The 16,699-nt window shown below is 41.9% G+C and overlaps 1 protein-coding gene across 1 annotated transcript in view; it reads right to left on the reverse strand.

Moving 5' to 3' along the window:
• Positions 1-28: 28 nt before the first annotated feature.
• Positions 29-16,699, reverse strand: part of si:dkeyp-19e1.3 (USP6 N-terminal-like protein) — a 36,945-nt gene continuing 20,274 nt past the window's right edge. Inside the window, 12 exon segments of the mRNA XM_012853249.3 lie at positions 29-2,249; positions 2,251-2,783; positions 4,528-4,680; positions 5,015-5,114; positions 5,224-5,289; positions 5,442-5,536; positions 6,481-6,601; positions 11,989-12,037; positions 14,861-14,970; positions 15,076-15,183; positions 15,544-15,624; positions 15,742-15,781. Of these exon segments, the coding sequence (XP_012708703.2) occupies positions 1,422-2,249; positions 2,251-2,783; positions 4,528-4,680; positions 5,015-5,114; positions 5,224-5,289; positions 5,442-5,536; positions 6,481-6,601; positions 11,989-12,037; positions 14,861-14,970; positions 15,076-15,183; positions 15,544-15,624; positions 15,742-15,781 (2,284 nt within the window). The 3' untranslated portion in view covers positions 29-1,421.

Raw genomic sequence — 16,699 nt, forward strand, 5'->3', positions numbered from 1 at the left:
TGTTTGAAGAACAGAAGCACAGGACATGCATGGTTAATCTCTTTATAAAACTCAAGTAGTTGCATAAATGCAGATAAGCTTTGGTCTTAGCCCCGGTCTCCATAATGACAATGTTAATTCCTTAAAGGAGCAGTGATGTACAGTATGTGGTGACGTCCCATGACAAAGCTCCAGCATTCTGTCATGCTAAACATGCTCGTGTGGACGCCAGAAACGGCGCTTCACGGCGAAGCAATGCAAACAGACCAAGGCCTCAAGCAGGAGTTTGATAGGACTCTGATAGAAAAAAACAAAAACTGCAACAGCTGTTGGAAATGAAAAATGTCAATAATATTAATTAAAAAGGAAAAACAATACTGGTGTTTGGACAAAATAGTAAAACTTAATATTTGATGCTTAGCCCTCACAGATCGGTTGTAGCTTTTTCTATTTAAATAAATAAATGACACGTAAAAAATACAAAACAGTTTTTTTTTCCTTTGATTAACCCAGTGAACTGTAAAACCTTTCCATTTTACTCGTATTTAAACTTGCTTTCCAAACATCAACCTGTCACCAACTGATAATAAGGAGAAAGCCTAAATTCAAAGGTTTGTTTTTTATTCTCTTCTGACCACTAGATGGCGCTACAGTCAAACAGTCTGTGCCAATATGTTACATTAGGTCCCAACATTAATACATGCATGAACATATACACAGTATATTACTGCTTTAAAGCTAAATATAATAAAAACAGCCTTTCTTCCAACATTTTAGATTTGACATAAAAAAAAAGTACCCGCTGCGACCTCACAGGGAAACAGTTGACCTGAAAAGGCATGGTGTCTAAGATATTTAGGTCTATATTTACATTAGTCATTTATTGCACCACTGCTGCTGCTGCTGCTGGTGTTTACGACGTTAAGGAAACTGTAGTTGCATGAATGCACTCTGGTTTAGTGCAAATCTTCTGTTAACCTCTTCTTGGGTGAGCCTGCTCACGCTTTGCTATAAATTACAGGTGAACGCTTTGGCGTTATGGATGATGTTACATGGTCTGAAAGCCCTTGTTTTTTGTTTTTTTTAAAGACTTGTTGCACTAAGTACACCATGTTAAGACACCTCGCTGGAACAAAATGACTAAAGCTTGAGGCTGAACAATGGTGATAAGTGCAGCTGTGATGAGATCACTGCTCTAATGTACAAAAAGGAAAACAAGCGGAAGTGGGGGCAGTCAAGTTAATACGCTTTTTGACATCAGTATTAAATACGGGTTCGACAGCAATTCCCTTACGAACACGGTGCACCTGTCACAGGGAGTGGGTACAGTAGCTAGACATGGAATAACGTCATTTCACACACGCTCTGACAAACGGAGCTACTGGCCCTTTTATCCTTACATCGGCGTTGGGAACCCATCCGGGGCGTTGATAACTACTACGTCAAAAAGTCACTGATTTGGGCAGCTTTACTCCAACGGGAGGCGTCCTACAGAAGTCTGGGCTGGACTGTACCCCCGCCAGACCCACCGGCGACTGTCCTGAGGACCTGGAGTGACCCGGGGGACACCCTGTGTACAGCAAAGGTGCCGGGAAGGCGGAATGGTCCCTGGGGGCCCTGGAGAAGTTCTTTGAGTAAACGGGTGAGGAGGACCTGCTGGCGTCTGAGCCGCCGGCAGCGGTGCACTGAAACGGAGAGAGTCTGTCGGCAAAGCTGGGCGGAGGAGGGGGGATGATGGAATCATCCACCCAGCTGCTATCTCCTTTATATTCCGGCTCTTGAGGCAATCTGGGGAGGGCGCACATCACAGGGGGAAGAGGAGAAGGAGGAATGAAGAGAGGAGGTGGGGGAACGGGGTAGGAAGCAGGGTCGTAGGCTCTGTCAGTAGCATGGGTGGCGCCGCTTTGCATGGAGAGGATCTCCTCAGGAGTGGAGGCGAGCAGTCTCTCCACGAAGCGATCGTCGTCGTCGGCTTCGGAGAGATTATCGTACTGAGATGTGTTGGAGGGCCGCCTGTCCCCCGTGGACCCGGGAACGTAAAGGGAAACTGGGAACTTGGTTGGTTTTGAGGGTGGCGTGGGGACATCGTGGGACGAGGGCTTTGCGGGAGGAGTAACCTTCTTTACAAAGTTGTGCGGTGGAGGTTTCGGCGATCGCTTCACCGGAGCCACCAGCGGCGAGGCTGACCGAGGGGAAGGGGAGCGGCGGTTCAGACACGGGCGCGTCTCGGGCGATTCCCTGCCTAGAGAACGCTGGTCAATCTGCTCAGGAGTAAAACAGAGGAGGGGGTGGTAGATCAGGAAGATCCATGAGTTCCTCCTCCGTTTGCATAATCACAGCATCCGAAGGAGACGGCTCATAGGGCGGAGGCCATTCCATCGACTCCTCCTGAGACGACGCGTCAGTTGTCTGGTTCTCCTGTTTTTTAAGCTCTTGGCAGTCCTCTGGGGGCGACTTCTTCACCTCTCTACCCGACCCTCCTTCAACCGGTGGCTTGTGTTCTTTGGGAGGTACTGGGGGCGCCCCAAAGCGCCTCAGGGACGACGGCGTTCCTTGTGTGCAGACAACTAACGAAGACGCCGAAGACGCGTTCGCTCCAGAGAAGCTCACCGCGTTCTGGAGATCGGCGGGAGAATTAGTCTGATGGCTGGTGGCTGCATCCGGCTTCTGGGGGTCTGGAATAGGCCTGCTGTTGGTCTGCTGATCCGTTTTGACCTCCGGAGGAGGCGGGCGAGACTGCAACGGCACGAGGAGAACGGGCCTCTCTTGACCCAGAGGCTTCTTCGGCAGCTCATCTGACTTGGCTATAAAAAGGAGAGAGAAAACAGGCGTGACATGGAGGCAGAAAAATACGGTGCCTTGCGAAAAAGGGTTCATACCTCTTGAGAATTAGACTTTGTCGCGTTACAGCGACAACCCTCAGTGCACAGGGTAGTTGCAAAGTGGAAAGAAAATGATCTACGGGCTTCAAAGTGTTTACTATATAAATCTGAAAAGTGTGGCTTGTGGCATTTTTTATTTAACACATTTTATCCCAATATCCCTAAATAAAGTCCAGTGCAACCAATCGCTTTCAGAGGTCATAATTAGTAAATGGGTTTTTAGACACCGTTAGAGAACAAAGTGTCATGGAGCACAGTTCAATCCATCTTAAAGCATATAAGCACAACTACTAACCCCCCAAAACATGGCCGTCCATCTAAAGGCTGGTTCACACGGCGAGATTTTAAAAAAGTCAGCCGATTTTCAAAGCCTGAGAGACGGCACACCAAACGACAAAAAAAAGTAAAAAAAAAAAAAACTTAGATAAAACAGATTTGCTCGTACAGTGTGTGGCGTCCGGTCAGACGGCAAGCACGACACACTAACAGATTTCACTCAGGATCACTCAGATATCAGATGAGACAACTTTGCGAAACCTCTTAAGCTCAAACGTGAGTTCAGAGTAAATAAACATGGACGACGGGGAAGAATAATGGCGATCGTTTGTGGACTAACTTTAACAGAGATAAAACAACAAAAAGAAAAGGCGTTAAAGGAGTGGAGACTCAAGGCTCTGCGTTTCCTGCACCATGATACAAATCATATGACGCATGGTGGGGGTTTTCGTCTTGGAGTTTCCTTCACCTCGCTCTCTGATCGGCTACACGTCACATTTAACAAGCTCGTTTGTCCTCAGGGGACATCCCACACGCACAATCCAACACGTTGAATATCCCCGATTTGATGTCAGAGTGGTCCCGAAGTTCTACCGAGCGGACCCGATCACTCCTAACACACCACACACGGCAGAAATATCTCAAAGTTATCTTAAGTCATCCCGGTGATTGAGGCCTATCGGAAGGGGAAGATCGGGGGAAAAAATGGAGCCATTTATCCTGTCGTGTGAACCAGCCTTAGGCAGACCAGCCTTAGGCAGATAGACATTAAGCAGAGTGGTGGCAGCATCATGCTGTGGAGATGCTTTTGATTGGCAGGTGATGGAGAATGGGGCAAAACTGATGGGAAGACGAACAGAACGACTACCCTAAATATACAGTCAGAGCTCCAATAGCATGGCTTAGACCAAAGAATGGTCCAGTCAAAGTCCTAACCTGAATCCAATTTAAAAATATATAGCAGAACTTGAAAATCCATGTTTACAGATACTTAAACCAATCACTAATCAAACCTGACTGAGCGTGAGCTATTTTGCACAACAACGGGCAAAAATTTAGGTTTTTAGATGTGCAAAGCTTAAAAGCTCAGATTTTTTTCCATCTAATTGACATCTATTATAACATGCACAACTCAAAAGCTACTCAGATAGTTCTCATTTCAACCGTTCCTTGCTAGATCAATGTGCAGGTGCAGCACTGTGCCGGAATACCATTCATGTTTTTAAGTTTTCGGATATTTTTGTAGAAATCCTTCTTCCCTCCTGTAACCTCTCAAACTCCAAGGTTTGTTGATCAGAGTTCATCGGACAACGTGGTGCTTGGTGAAGCTTGGTGTTGCGAAAAAAACAAACAAAAAAAAAACAGCAAAGAAACAGAACCACTGCTGCACCTGGAGGAGGTTGATCCAGCTTTTTACTTCGCAGCTCGGACATCGCTGTCTGTAAGTGTTCAACCACCGCATCGTCCTGCATCAGGAGCGAATCAGCCAGCTGCTCCTGAAGAAACTCCCTCAGGTCCTCCAGCTGGAGCTTCATCAGGCGCTCTGATTAAAAACACAAGAAAAACAGCCAGATTCATTCATCTATCCAAACTTTGCTTCATTCCTAAATGGAAGAAATCAGCCAATATTCTGAGACGATGCTCATCTCTGCATCCAATGAAAAGTCAGCTTTTGATTCTTCTCCACGACAACAGGCCACTTGTGTTATGTAAGCCAGTCGGTGAAGATGCAACCAACCGAGAGGACGCCTGCCATCTAATCCGCGCAGCAACCAACACTCTGCATTGCTGCTGTATCTGGGCTCGACGCCGTCTCGTCTGACTGCTCCCGGCACAGCGAGGGGAAGGCCACACGCAGCAACGAGCTTCACACTCACTTTTGTGCAACTTGAGGATCGTATACGCCATGGCGGTTAGTATCTTCTCTCCCTCCAACATGTAGATGTCCCATAAGCGCAGCGTGAGGGTGAAGGGTGTCTGGTGATGGAAACAGCAGAAACGTGGAATAAATGGTTAAAAAACGGCAGCGACGAGACGTTTAGACAGTTCATTTTTAAAAAGCTGGAGAAAAAAAAATAATACACACTCTGTCGATAAAACACTGGAGAAACCATTTGGTGGAGTAAATCCCTGTTGTCATCTGCTCCTTGTCCTGCGGGGACACAAATCAACATGAAGCCGAGTCTCCGAGGGGAAATGTTCCAACAGAGCCGGTTATAAATCTCCGCCTTCAAACCAGCTGAACGACGGGATGGGGCCGCCGAGCTCAGGCGTCAGTCAAACACGTGCAGCGCTGCTACTCACCAGGTGCTTCTTCAGCTTAGGCAGCATTTTGGAGAGGATGAGCTCATGATGAGTCTGGAAACGATGCAGCTTGGGAAATCCAGGGATGAAAAATCCTACGAGAGGGTGGGGAGGAACACAGTCTTCAGTCATGATGATTTTATTTACTGAGAGGGTGGATGGAGGTGAAGAAATGTGCATTGGGGTGGCCTTTAAGTGCCAAAGTCAGGCTCCTCTCCTGTGGAACCAACTCACAGTTTTGGTCCGTGAGGCAGACATCATGTCTACTTTTAAGACTAATCTTAAAACTTTCCTTTTTGACAAAGCTTATAGTTATAGTGGCTCATGTTACCCTGAGCTACCTTTATAGTTAGGCTGCTATAGGCTTAGGCTACTGGAGGACATCAGGGCCTATTTCTCTCACTCTGCTGAGTTCTCCTACTGTTCTCCAATTTTGCATTGCCTGTCATCATTTCAGCTTTTAACTTTTTGTTCTCTCTCTTTTTTCTTCATAGTAGGTACACCTGGTCTGACGTTCTGTTAATTGTGACATCATCCAGGGAAGACAGATCACCCGCTACTACCATCTAATGTAGAACAGATTACTGGATCTGTGTGTGCTTCTGTGCTTTTTTGTCTCTCTTGTTGTATCTCTGCTCTGTCTTCTGTAACCCCTGTCGGTCGAGGCAGATGACCGTTCATACTGAGCCCGGTTCTGCTGGAGGTTTTTCCTTCCCGTTAATGGGGAGTTTTTCTTCCCACTGTCGCTTCATGCTTGCTGAGTATGATGAATTGCTGCAAAGCCATGGACAATGCAGACGACTCTCCCTGTAGCTCTATGCTTCTCCAGGAGTGAATGCTGCTTGTCGGGACATTGATGCAATCAACTGGTTCCCTTATATAGGAAATTTTTGACCAATCTGTATAATGAGTGAATTTGACTTTGAGATGACATGTTTCATGAATTGGCGCTATATAAATAAAATTGAATTGAATAAAACATCGCCTTAAAGGATCAATCCAGATGTCAGCTTCTTATTATTGTACATCTTCTGCTCACCGTGCATGGAGTGTTTGCTGTCGGTGAGGAGCTGGGATAAAGCCCAGAAGGCGTCTTCCTCGTTCAGGTACATGAGCAGAATGGCAGCGATCTGACTCATCCCCTGGCAGTAGCTCACCTCCTGCAGAGCAAAGCGACGACAGACAACTCTTCATAATTTAATAAAAGCACACACACATATAGGTCAAAAAGTGAGGGCCACAGAGCACCTGCATGTCTGATGTGGTCCGATAACAGACTGTGTCACTGTACTCACTTTACAAACATGGTGCGACAATGCTATTATACTATAAACTATTATACAAAAGATTTCTCAAGCGTTCACAGTGCTACGAATACATCCTCGGTAATGTCATGTCTTCTTCTTGAATTCCTACCAAGACGAGATCAGAATGATTCACTGATCTACATGAAACAAGCCCTTGGCAAACGCGGGTGCACTTGGCATTTGTCCATATTGAGGAGGATTTACTTTGCAGACGGAAATAGAAACACAAATGTATCCTTTCAAGGCAAAACGGTAAATGTAATTAGGGTTAAAGAGAGGTTAAACGGCACATTCTCTACATTCTTCTCCCTACCAGCACATATGTGAACAAGTCAAACATCCTCTTCTCTAGTTGGCTTTTCCTCTTTCTCTCTTTGCTCTCCCACTGACCCAATTTCGTTTGAGCATTGTGTGAGAAGAGGGGAAAAGGGGGGAAAAAAATAGCAACGCATGTCCATTTCCTGTGGCTCAAACACCTCTTCCACAGAGGAACCAATGAACAAGAAAAACCCCTATCAGAAAAACCGTCCAAGGTGAGGCGTAATAGACTGTTAGGTAGAATCCAGAATCCAAGAGGCAGCAATCTCTACCTAGACAAATTTTAACAGGACCCCGTTATAAACATTTGTTGAAGATTTCTGTGTTAGATGCAGAAATATTGGGACCTTAAAGTAGAAATGAGACATGTTAAGTGCGGTAGGGCCCTAGGAAATGATAACAGAGGTTGAGATCATGGAAGAGTACGTATTCTGCGCCGCAAAAAGATGGTGTGATCAGAGATCGAGAAAAAAAATGTAAAGATGTATTTAAAGATGAGGGGAAATTCGTAACCTCAAGAGAAGTATATTGTAGCACGATAAGCTCACACTGAGAAGTTTAGAGAAGTCCAACATTTAATTTGAGAACATTTATTCAGTTGAGGGACAAATGAACATCAAGATATCCTTTTAGGGGTTTATTTTATGTCAATTGGCCAACTGGGTTTCTGGGCTGATCTGACCTTCTTTCTGTTTAAAGCCCAATTAAAACCTGGCAGAGTCCAGCAGGATTTAATTTTTAATATCCTAGTATTTCAGTGAGTTTTCGTTTTCTAGCATCACTCCAGTAGAACTGTCTGCTGATTGGGTTAAATGGATTCTCGGGAGACACGGTGACCCAAAGATGCCTCTCCTTTCTGCAGTTCTCACTATCCTCATTTGCTGTAAGATATAATTCATACCTCCCAGTCTACGCCACAGTACGCCGGACTGAGAAACCTGCGTGACATTCATATATTTCTATCTGTACCTGCCCTTAGAGCCTGTGCAGCAAAGATTTTTGTGACCACGCAGGATGTGCATTCTGGGAGCAACAAACGCAGGTCGTTAGCAGAAGAAGAAAAATCAACAACACCTCTTGGTTTAAAAAATACAGCAAAGACAGACCTGATCTTTCCCTTGCGGATCGTTAATCTGCCAGGGACAACAAAGACACAAAAAGACTGCTGATATTCTGGTGATAAATCACCATATTCTCTCTTTTTCTTCTTGTTCTCCCTTTGAGTAGATAGTGTATAAACCAGCGCTTTATTCCATCAAGAGGCGACAATGTGCCCAAATGACAGTGAAAACCATGCATCTCTGAATGGAACGCGGTTGTTCAGCCAAACTAAAAATAGAACAGACAGGGTTGAGCACTTGTCAGTGAGGTCCAAACAGCTCGCATTCAAGGACTCGCTGAGGTATGTTAAGACCTACGTGGTGGGATTAGAAATATGGATCTTCATCCTGCCTAGAAGCCAGCGGCTAAAAAAAAAAAAAAAACAGAGGGCCTCTGAGTCAAGTCATATTTCTACATTCCAGGGATGGAGAAGACTATGGATTACCAACAAGTTTCAATAAACTCTTAAAAGTATTCAACTTAAAAAGTTTTTTTTTTTTTATTCAGTTGCACTTCTTCTAAAGGGATTATAAGGGGAAGTAATGATTGGGCCACCAGTAATTTAGGTAAACATTACATTTGTTTTCCCCACAAAATTTGTTTATGGGGAGTTTGTGATTGAGCTACTGCGGCAAAAGAAAGAGACTAACTGATTTAGAGGCTTTTTACACCAGGTACAGATGTCCACATCTATGGAGGACCAAGTCTTCCATATCTAAAAATAAATACAGAAATAAATAAATGCTTAATAAATAAATAGGAATAAAATTAATTGCCACCAAATTAATAAATGTAGGTAGAAATTAAATTATACAGTGAGACATAAATGTATATATCTCTTTTAATTAGCTTATTTGTTTATTTGCCTTTGTAATAATTACCTTATTTATTTATTGTGCGTTATAATCTTCAACTTTATTTATTAATTACTTATATTTTTTAAGTATTTATTTATGTGCATGTTATAATATTTTTGTCTGTTTTATTCTTCCTTTGTATTTTTTTACCCTATATATTTCTGTGATGCTATTTATTTCTGCTTGTCCTTTTTACATTTCTGCCTGTCCTTTTTACATTTCTGTATGCATTTCTGCCTCATTATGCAAATGAGGAGGGGTGTGTCTTAAGTGCTCAACTTCTTCCCATTGGTTGGTTAGCATTTTACTGCATCGGTCAAATCTACATGGCTTTTCCCCGCACTAAAGCTTAAGTAATGTCAAACTCAGCAGGCAGACGTTCAGTGGCCGACCTCTTAAGGAAAGCTGCTAATAGACTGGAAGAATTAGAACGCTGTACATTTGGGATCTGAATGTTTTTTTATGGTTTCAGATTCGGTTTTTCCAGATCAATAACTAATCGGCGGATGATTTATTCTACAAAACAGACACCTCTCCGCAACCACAGCAAGGCAGACAGTGAGCTACAACCATAGTTTCCTCAAAACGAGTCTCCCATCGCGCTGGGTGAATTACATTGGACCCTATGCAGAGCTCGCTTGATAAGAAAATACTGTCGTTGATTATAAAAGGCACAATATGAATTATCAGATTCACATTCAGGCAATAAAAAGCACTACAGATTATCATTATTCTATCCATGTTGGTCTAATTTGTGAAGGAGGCGGAGTTTCATCAAGCCGATTCATGCTGCGTCTTTAAGCATGATCCAGCACCGCAGTGAAGTTGGTTTGAATTTGGATATTGGACATTCAAGCTCCATGGAGTCAGCGGGATCTAGCTCATGGTTAATCCGGTTGAGGGACTCCGATTTCGGCCAGCGTCTCTCAGCTGCTCCCTCCTCCCACACGCGGTGGTGCAGTTAGAGACCGTCAAAAAACTTTTGAACCAAGCTCTCTTGAGAAATAAAAACCAATAAATGTATTATCTTGTGACCAGCTAAGATAAACTAATATAAATTGATGTCAATAGATAAAATCTGTAAGGCACATTTGTTTTTATTCATTTTTAAGCTATTTTAAATTTTCAAGACAAAAATTGGGACTTTTCCTTACAGATGTTTTTTAGTGGCTTGATTTTATATTAGTTTTGTCATAGGTGGTCACAAGATACGGAATTTATTGACTTTTGTTTCTCAAGAGTGCTTGGTTCAAATGTTTTTTGACGGCCCCTAAATGCACCACCGCGTGTGGGAGGACAGAGCAGCTGAGAGACGCTGGCCGAAATCGGAGCCCCTCAACCGGATCAACCATGAGCTAGATCCTGTTGACTCCGTGGAGTCAACGGGACTTTTATAATCAACTACAGTATTTTCTTATCAAGCGAGCTCTGCATAGGGTCCAATGTAATTCACCCAGCGCGATGGGAGACTCGTTTTGAGGAAACTATGGTTGTAGCTCACTGTCTGCCTTGCTGTGGTTGCGGAGAGGTGTCTGTTTTGTAGAATAAATCATCCGCCGATTAGTTATTGATCTGGAAAAGCCGAATCTGAAACCATAAAAAAACATTCAGATCCCAAATGTACAGCGTTCTAATTCTTCCAGTCTATTAGCAGCTTTCCTTAAGAGGTTGGACACTGAACGTCTGCCTACTGAGTTTGACATTACTTAAGCTTTAGTGCGGGGAAAAGCCATGTAGATTTGACCGATGCAGTAAAATGCTAACCAACCAATGGGAAGAAGTTGAGCCCTTAAGACACACCCCTCCTCATTTGCATAATGAGGCAGAAATGCATACAGAAATGTAAAAAGGACAGACAGAAATGTAAAAAGGACAGGCAGAAATAAATAGCATCACAGAAATATATAGGGTAAAAAAATACAAAGGAAGAATAAAACAGACAAAAATATTATAACATGCACATAAATAAATACTTAAAAAATATAAGTAATTAATAAATAAAGTTGAAGATTATAACGCACAATAAATAAATAAGGTAATTATTACAAAGGCAAATAAATAAATAAGCTAATTAAAAGAGATATATACATTTATGTCTCACTGTATAATTTAATTTCTACCTACATTTATTAATTTGGTGGCAATTAATTGTATTCTTATTTATTTATTGAGCATTTATTTATTTCTGTATTTATTTTTAGATATGGAAGACTTGGTCCTCCATACACATCTGTACCTGGCGTAAAAGAACGCCATTAGAAGACAGGGTTTTTAATGGGCTGGATATCTGATAGTAGACCAATAGACCAAAAGCAGAAAAAGAAAGATCCATATAGTGAACAGTGCTGATCACAGTACAGGACCGGAATGGTGATATTTCCAGTTTACTACGATCAACACCGTAAATGCCGTTACAGACCAGGAGCTGAGAATAAAAGTCCAAAGATGAGTGAGGGAGAGTTAAACAGGATCAACTTTTTACAATCATAAAACAGTCGTTAATGCAGTCGCAAACATCGACTTAGAACTTAATAGGCCCTACAGGAGTTCACTGCATTGTTTTTGTCTTTATCTGCTTTAAACTTGGATGCCTAATTATCAAAATGTTGTTGCAAGTTATAATCAGCAAATAAATGTGTTATATGTAGCTTATAATCATTCCCCTAAGTCTGATTGGTTGATACTGAATCAGTCTGATCAGACTGAGGTGCTTCTACAAGACATTCATTTCCCTTTCAAGGTGAATAATTGCAGGATATTTGATAGTAATTATGTTTATGTTAATTGCAGTCATTAAGTTTACTTCTAAAAAAAAATAATATGCAAAACATTATTATATCTCATGTTTGCCAGAGGCATGGATTATTTGTTGTAATGATGCTCTAATTTCAGTTACAATCTTCAGGAGCGTTTGGTTACAGCCGGTAACCAAATTACATGTATACGTTGTCAGAAAACACTTACCGTGTTGTAGACAGAGTAGGCCGCCAGTACGTGAAACAGTGCCTGCTGCCTGGAGAGGGGACAAAAAAAAAAAACACCTGTAAAAACAAGGATGTGGTTCTGGAGAAACAACCACGAGAGTAATTAAACTCAGGTATATTGTCCTAAGGGATTATATAAAAACAGTTTTAAATGCAGAGTAGGTTAAAGTTGGCAGAGCTCTTGTGTCACATAACACATAATATTTGTCCATCTTTCTACAGATGTACGGCACTTTGCAGAAATATTCATAAGCCTTGAACAGCGATGTATTTCAGGGTACTTCTATGCATTTCACTGAGATTTTATGAGGCAGACCGACACAAAGTGGCACATTATGTTAACTTTAAGTAATGCGATTTACATTTTCTCCAAATTAAAATCCTAGAGGTGTGGCATGCTTGTGTGTCCAGCTCCCTTCAGCAGATATTTCACACTTCCAGAGGCTGACATTTTTGTCTATCCCTCTTTATAATAACTTAAGCTCGGTTGTTTTCGAAGAAGAGCAATTTCCAGGTCTTGCCACTTATTTCCAGATGAAGTCGGGTCTGGAATTTGACCCCCGCAATGTAGCTCTGGCTGTATGTGTTGGGTTGTTGTCCAGCAGAAAATTGAACCTCTGCAGCCTGTAACAGGTCTTTTTTCCACAGATATGACCCTGAATCTGGCTCCTTGTCTTCAGATCACCTCCAGCATCTTCCCTGGTCCCTGAAGAAAAGCATTCCTACGGCACGGTCCTGCCGCCACCACCATGTTTTCTGTGGGGCGTTGTTGTTCAGCTGATGTTATTAGATGCGTTATTAGTTTTCTGCCACACATAACATTTTATATGCAGGCCAAAAAGTTACGTTTTTTACTCATCTGACTAGAGCTACTCCTTCCAGCTGTTTGCTATATTGCTGCGGTGAACGGCAAGCAGTTATTTTCATGGTTTTCCATAAAAGGCAGATTTGTGGAGCGTAAAATTGAGTTGTCTTGTCAATAGATTCTCCCACATGAGCCGTGGATCTCTGCAGCTCCTCCTGAGTAACCGTGGGCCTCTTCTCTGCTTCTTTGATTAATCTTCTTGCCCTGCCTGTCAGCTTAGGTGGGTGGCCATACTTTTCATTTACAGATGATAGATTCAAAAGTGCTCTGTCATACTTTTAAAGCCTGTGATAAATTTACAACCTTATAAAACTTCTATACCACTTTATCCCTGACCTGTTGGGTTTGTCTCCACTACTACTTGTTTATAGTTGTATATATATATATATATATATATATATATATATATATATATATATATATATATATATATATATATATATATATATATATATATATATATATATATATATATATAAGCACTCACTGTGCAATCTAGAGTCAAATTCCTTGTACGTCAACACGTACCCGGCATATAAAGCTGATTCTGATTCATAAATCGCTCACTAATGTTCTCTCACAGAAGAGCTGTAATTATAAAAAGATTAAATCCGAAATAATGGCTTGATTTCCCATTTGAGTGACAGTGCTGAAAGCAATTTGTTGCACCAGATTTGTCTTTAGAGATATAAGAGTAAATATATACGGAAGTGGAGGCCAAATGGTTAGAGCAGGGTGAGCAGATTTATATTACAATTATGATACTTTGTTAAAGTTTTTCCCTTAAAATTTCAATCAAATACTTTTAAGATTGGGTTTTATTCTATAAATGGAAAAAGTTAAGCGGTATAAACTGTTTTGCAAAACACAGCGAGCTCGAAACTTCAGCCGAGCCAGTCCAACCAAACCATTCTGTGATGTGCATCTGTTCGATAACATCTAGAGATTCAAAAGCTTCAGACAGCCGGCACAAAGCACCCATTGTTAGTGCATATGAATGTGCTTGTGAGTGGAGGGGGGGGGCATTAAGAAAAACATAATGTAGATGCACAGAGGATGTCTCCCCTCCAGGCCTCAATGACAAATACATGTAGAGACAGGAAAGGCGCTTTAAATAGCTGTCAGCGTCTGTGAGACAGCTGTTGACTCGCAGGGAAGGAGTGGGTAGTCGGGCAGGATGAAGCCGTGTTTTGGTCTGTTTTGGACTCGGTGGCTTTGAATTCAAGGGGAAGTATATTACAAAGAGAAAGAAGAGAGGACTCTTGTACACTATATTCTATAATTCTCGCTGACTAAACAAAAAGAAAGAAAAAAAAAAACAACAAAAAAACTGCATATGTTTGCTTTAAAGGGTGTTGGATGGATTTCTATATTGGTGAGAAAACAGTCAGTGCTTGCTGCAGGGGTATTTTTGCACATGTGCCGGTGCACAGTCTGTGTGAATGCCATTTCCTGTGGGGCTTTGTGCACTGACAGGAAGGCTAATAAAATGCTGAGAGAAGGAAACCACCACTCTGGTTTGTTGCAACTGTGTCGTGTGCTTTATAGTTTAGGCCAGGGGTCACAACCAGCAGGAATCCCACTTGGGGCAAACCTAAAAACACACGGGGATGTCAGAAAACAACAACGCCGGAGAGTTTGGCCTTCAAACCAAAATAAGTAAGCCTCGTTTGTCCATCACTGATTATTTAAAATACGAAAACTAAGGTTAAAAATAAAATTATCCACACGTGGTTGTTTGGATAATGCCAAAAGTAGATAGTTAATGTAAAATTTATTTTTTTCAGAAGTTTGATAAGGTTGCAAACAAGAAGAATTTCTGCAGATTTCTGCCCAGGTCCCCTTTGAAAATGAGATCCAGATCTCAACGGGGTTTACCTGGTTAAATAAAGGAAATAAAAAAAAAAAAAAAAAAAAAAAAAAAAAGATTAAGAAAAAAAAAACATCAGTGCAATACATCAGCATTACATGAAACCGAAATGCTCACTTCACTCCAAAGCGGTCCATGAACATGATGTGGTTCCTGAATGTCCTGTTGACGTCCAGGTCTATCTGCTTGATCTCCGTTGAGAAGTTCCGAGCCTGCTGCTTCATTTTCTGGACCACAGAAAAACGGTTTCACAATCACATCCAGCAGTCGTTAAAACCAAAACTTAACAACAATTGTCCCGAGTTATGAGGCGGGGGAAATTAAAATCATACCTCATATTTTCCCTGATTGTCTTGTTTAACCTTTTCTATGTCCAAAAGCAAGGCCCAAGCCTGGCCTCTCAGCTGCAGAGGAATCCCTTTATACACACGCTTCACCAGCTGAAACACAGATCATTAAACGATGGGCAGTCATCTTCAACACAGCAATCTCAGGAGAAAGACACTGATTCATGTGTCTTCCACTCTCCAAGTATCAAAGAACATGGACTCATTGCTTGCAGTCATTTGTTTATTTTGAGTGTCCTGACCACAGGAGTTTGGGGTAGTGGTGAGGGTGGTGGTGGTTAGGGCGAATAAGAAAATGACCTATGCTTTAAAAGGAAATGGAAAATAGATTATAAAAAGACGTGGACATAATAAATCCCATAGCAGAGCAAAAAAAAAGAAAAAAAAAAAGAGAAGAAGCCTAGCGGCTAAATTAAGATGGTATGTCGGTATCTTATGAGAGCCGCTGTTAACCTTTTCGCTGTTCTTGTACTTGTCCCATTTCTTCACCATCTTCAGCCATTTCGCCACTCGCTCCAACTCCTGTTGCTTTTGCTGAAAAGGCAAAAAAACAGCGAACAACATAAGTGCCCAACGCATGAGTGAGAGGATTAAAATGCATTGCATGACTAGTGAAATCTGAACATGCAACGCAGCAGAGCCGGTCCCTACCTTCTCTTCGAGTGCAGTGGGCGTCGGCAGTTCTTCCTCACTGGAGCAGAAACACACAAACACGCGTGTATTAGTGCACTGGCTTTAAATAGATATATGAATTACTATGAAGGGAAAAAATGGAGAATAAAACAGTAGACTCAAAAGAAGCAGCCACAGATACGTGATTATATACACTCATTATGTGCATTACTGTTGTGTTTATTTATAATTATGTGTATGAATCGTTTTTAACGGTGAAATAATGATACAACCACTATGTTCAACCTATTTTTTGAAACAAGAATTGCTCAGGGTTAAGGTTTATATTCAGCATGGACTAATCTTCCAAGGGTCTAAATGAAATAAACAAGCTCGAATATATAGAGTCAGCCTTGCTAATATTTGGTTCAAGGTCCCTTGACAAGTTGTAACTCGACCAACAAACTTCCAGCATAATTCTGACGGGATAACTGATAATAATTAATTCGAATTTGGTAGATTTTAGGGCATGAACCCAGCTTTTAAGCACAGACTACATATTTTCTTTTCAGTTAAGGTCAAAGCTTCCTAAAGGGTTAAAGTGACCCAGTTTTCAGAATCATCTTCATTCGGCCGTGACTGTGCGCACAATCAAGGAAGGCTACAGCGCTCACAACATTCAGACATTAGGTATGAATGTATAAACTGTATATATGCAAGTTCTTTTTGTAATATGTGAAAAGAAAATAAGTTTTTAAATATACAGTTTCATAGAGTAGAGAGACAGCGTGGGGGGAAGAAACTGTCTCCGATGGCGACTGGTTTTTGCAAATAGCGCCGACCTGGAGGTTAAAGTCTAAACAGCTTGTGTGCAGGATGTCTGGGGTCTTGCAGAGATGTTAGCTGCCCTTTTTCTGATGCTAGACCTGAACAAGTTCTGGGTTGGAGGGAAGGTCAGCCCTGATGACCCTCTCTGCAGACCTAACTGTTGGTTGCA

This window comes from Fundulus heteroclitus, chromosome 2 (assembly GCF_011125445.2).
Source record: "Fundulus heteroclitus isolate FHET01 chromosome 2, MU-UCD_Fhet_4.1, whole genome shotgun sequence".
Classification (NCBI taxonomy): Eukaryota; Metazoa; Chordata; class Actinopteri; order Cyprinodontiformes; family Fundulidae; genus Fundulus; species Fundulus heteroclitus.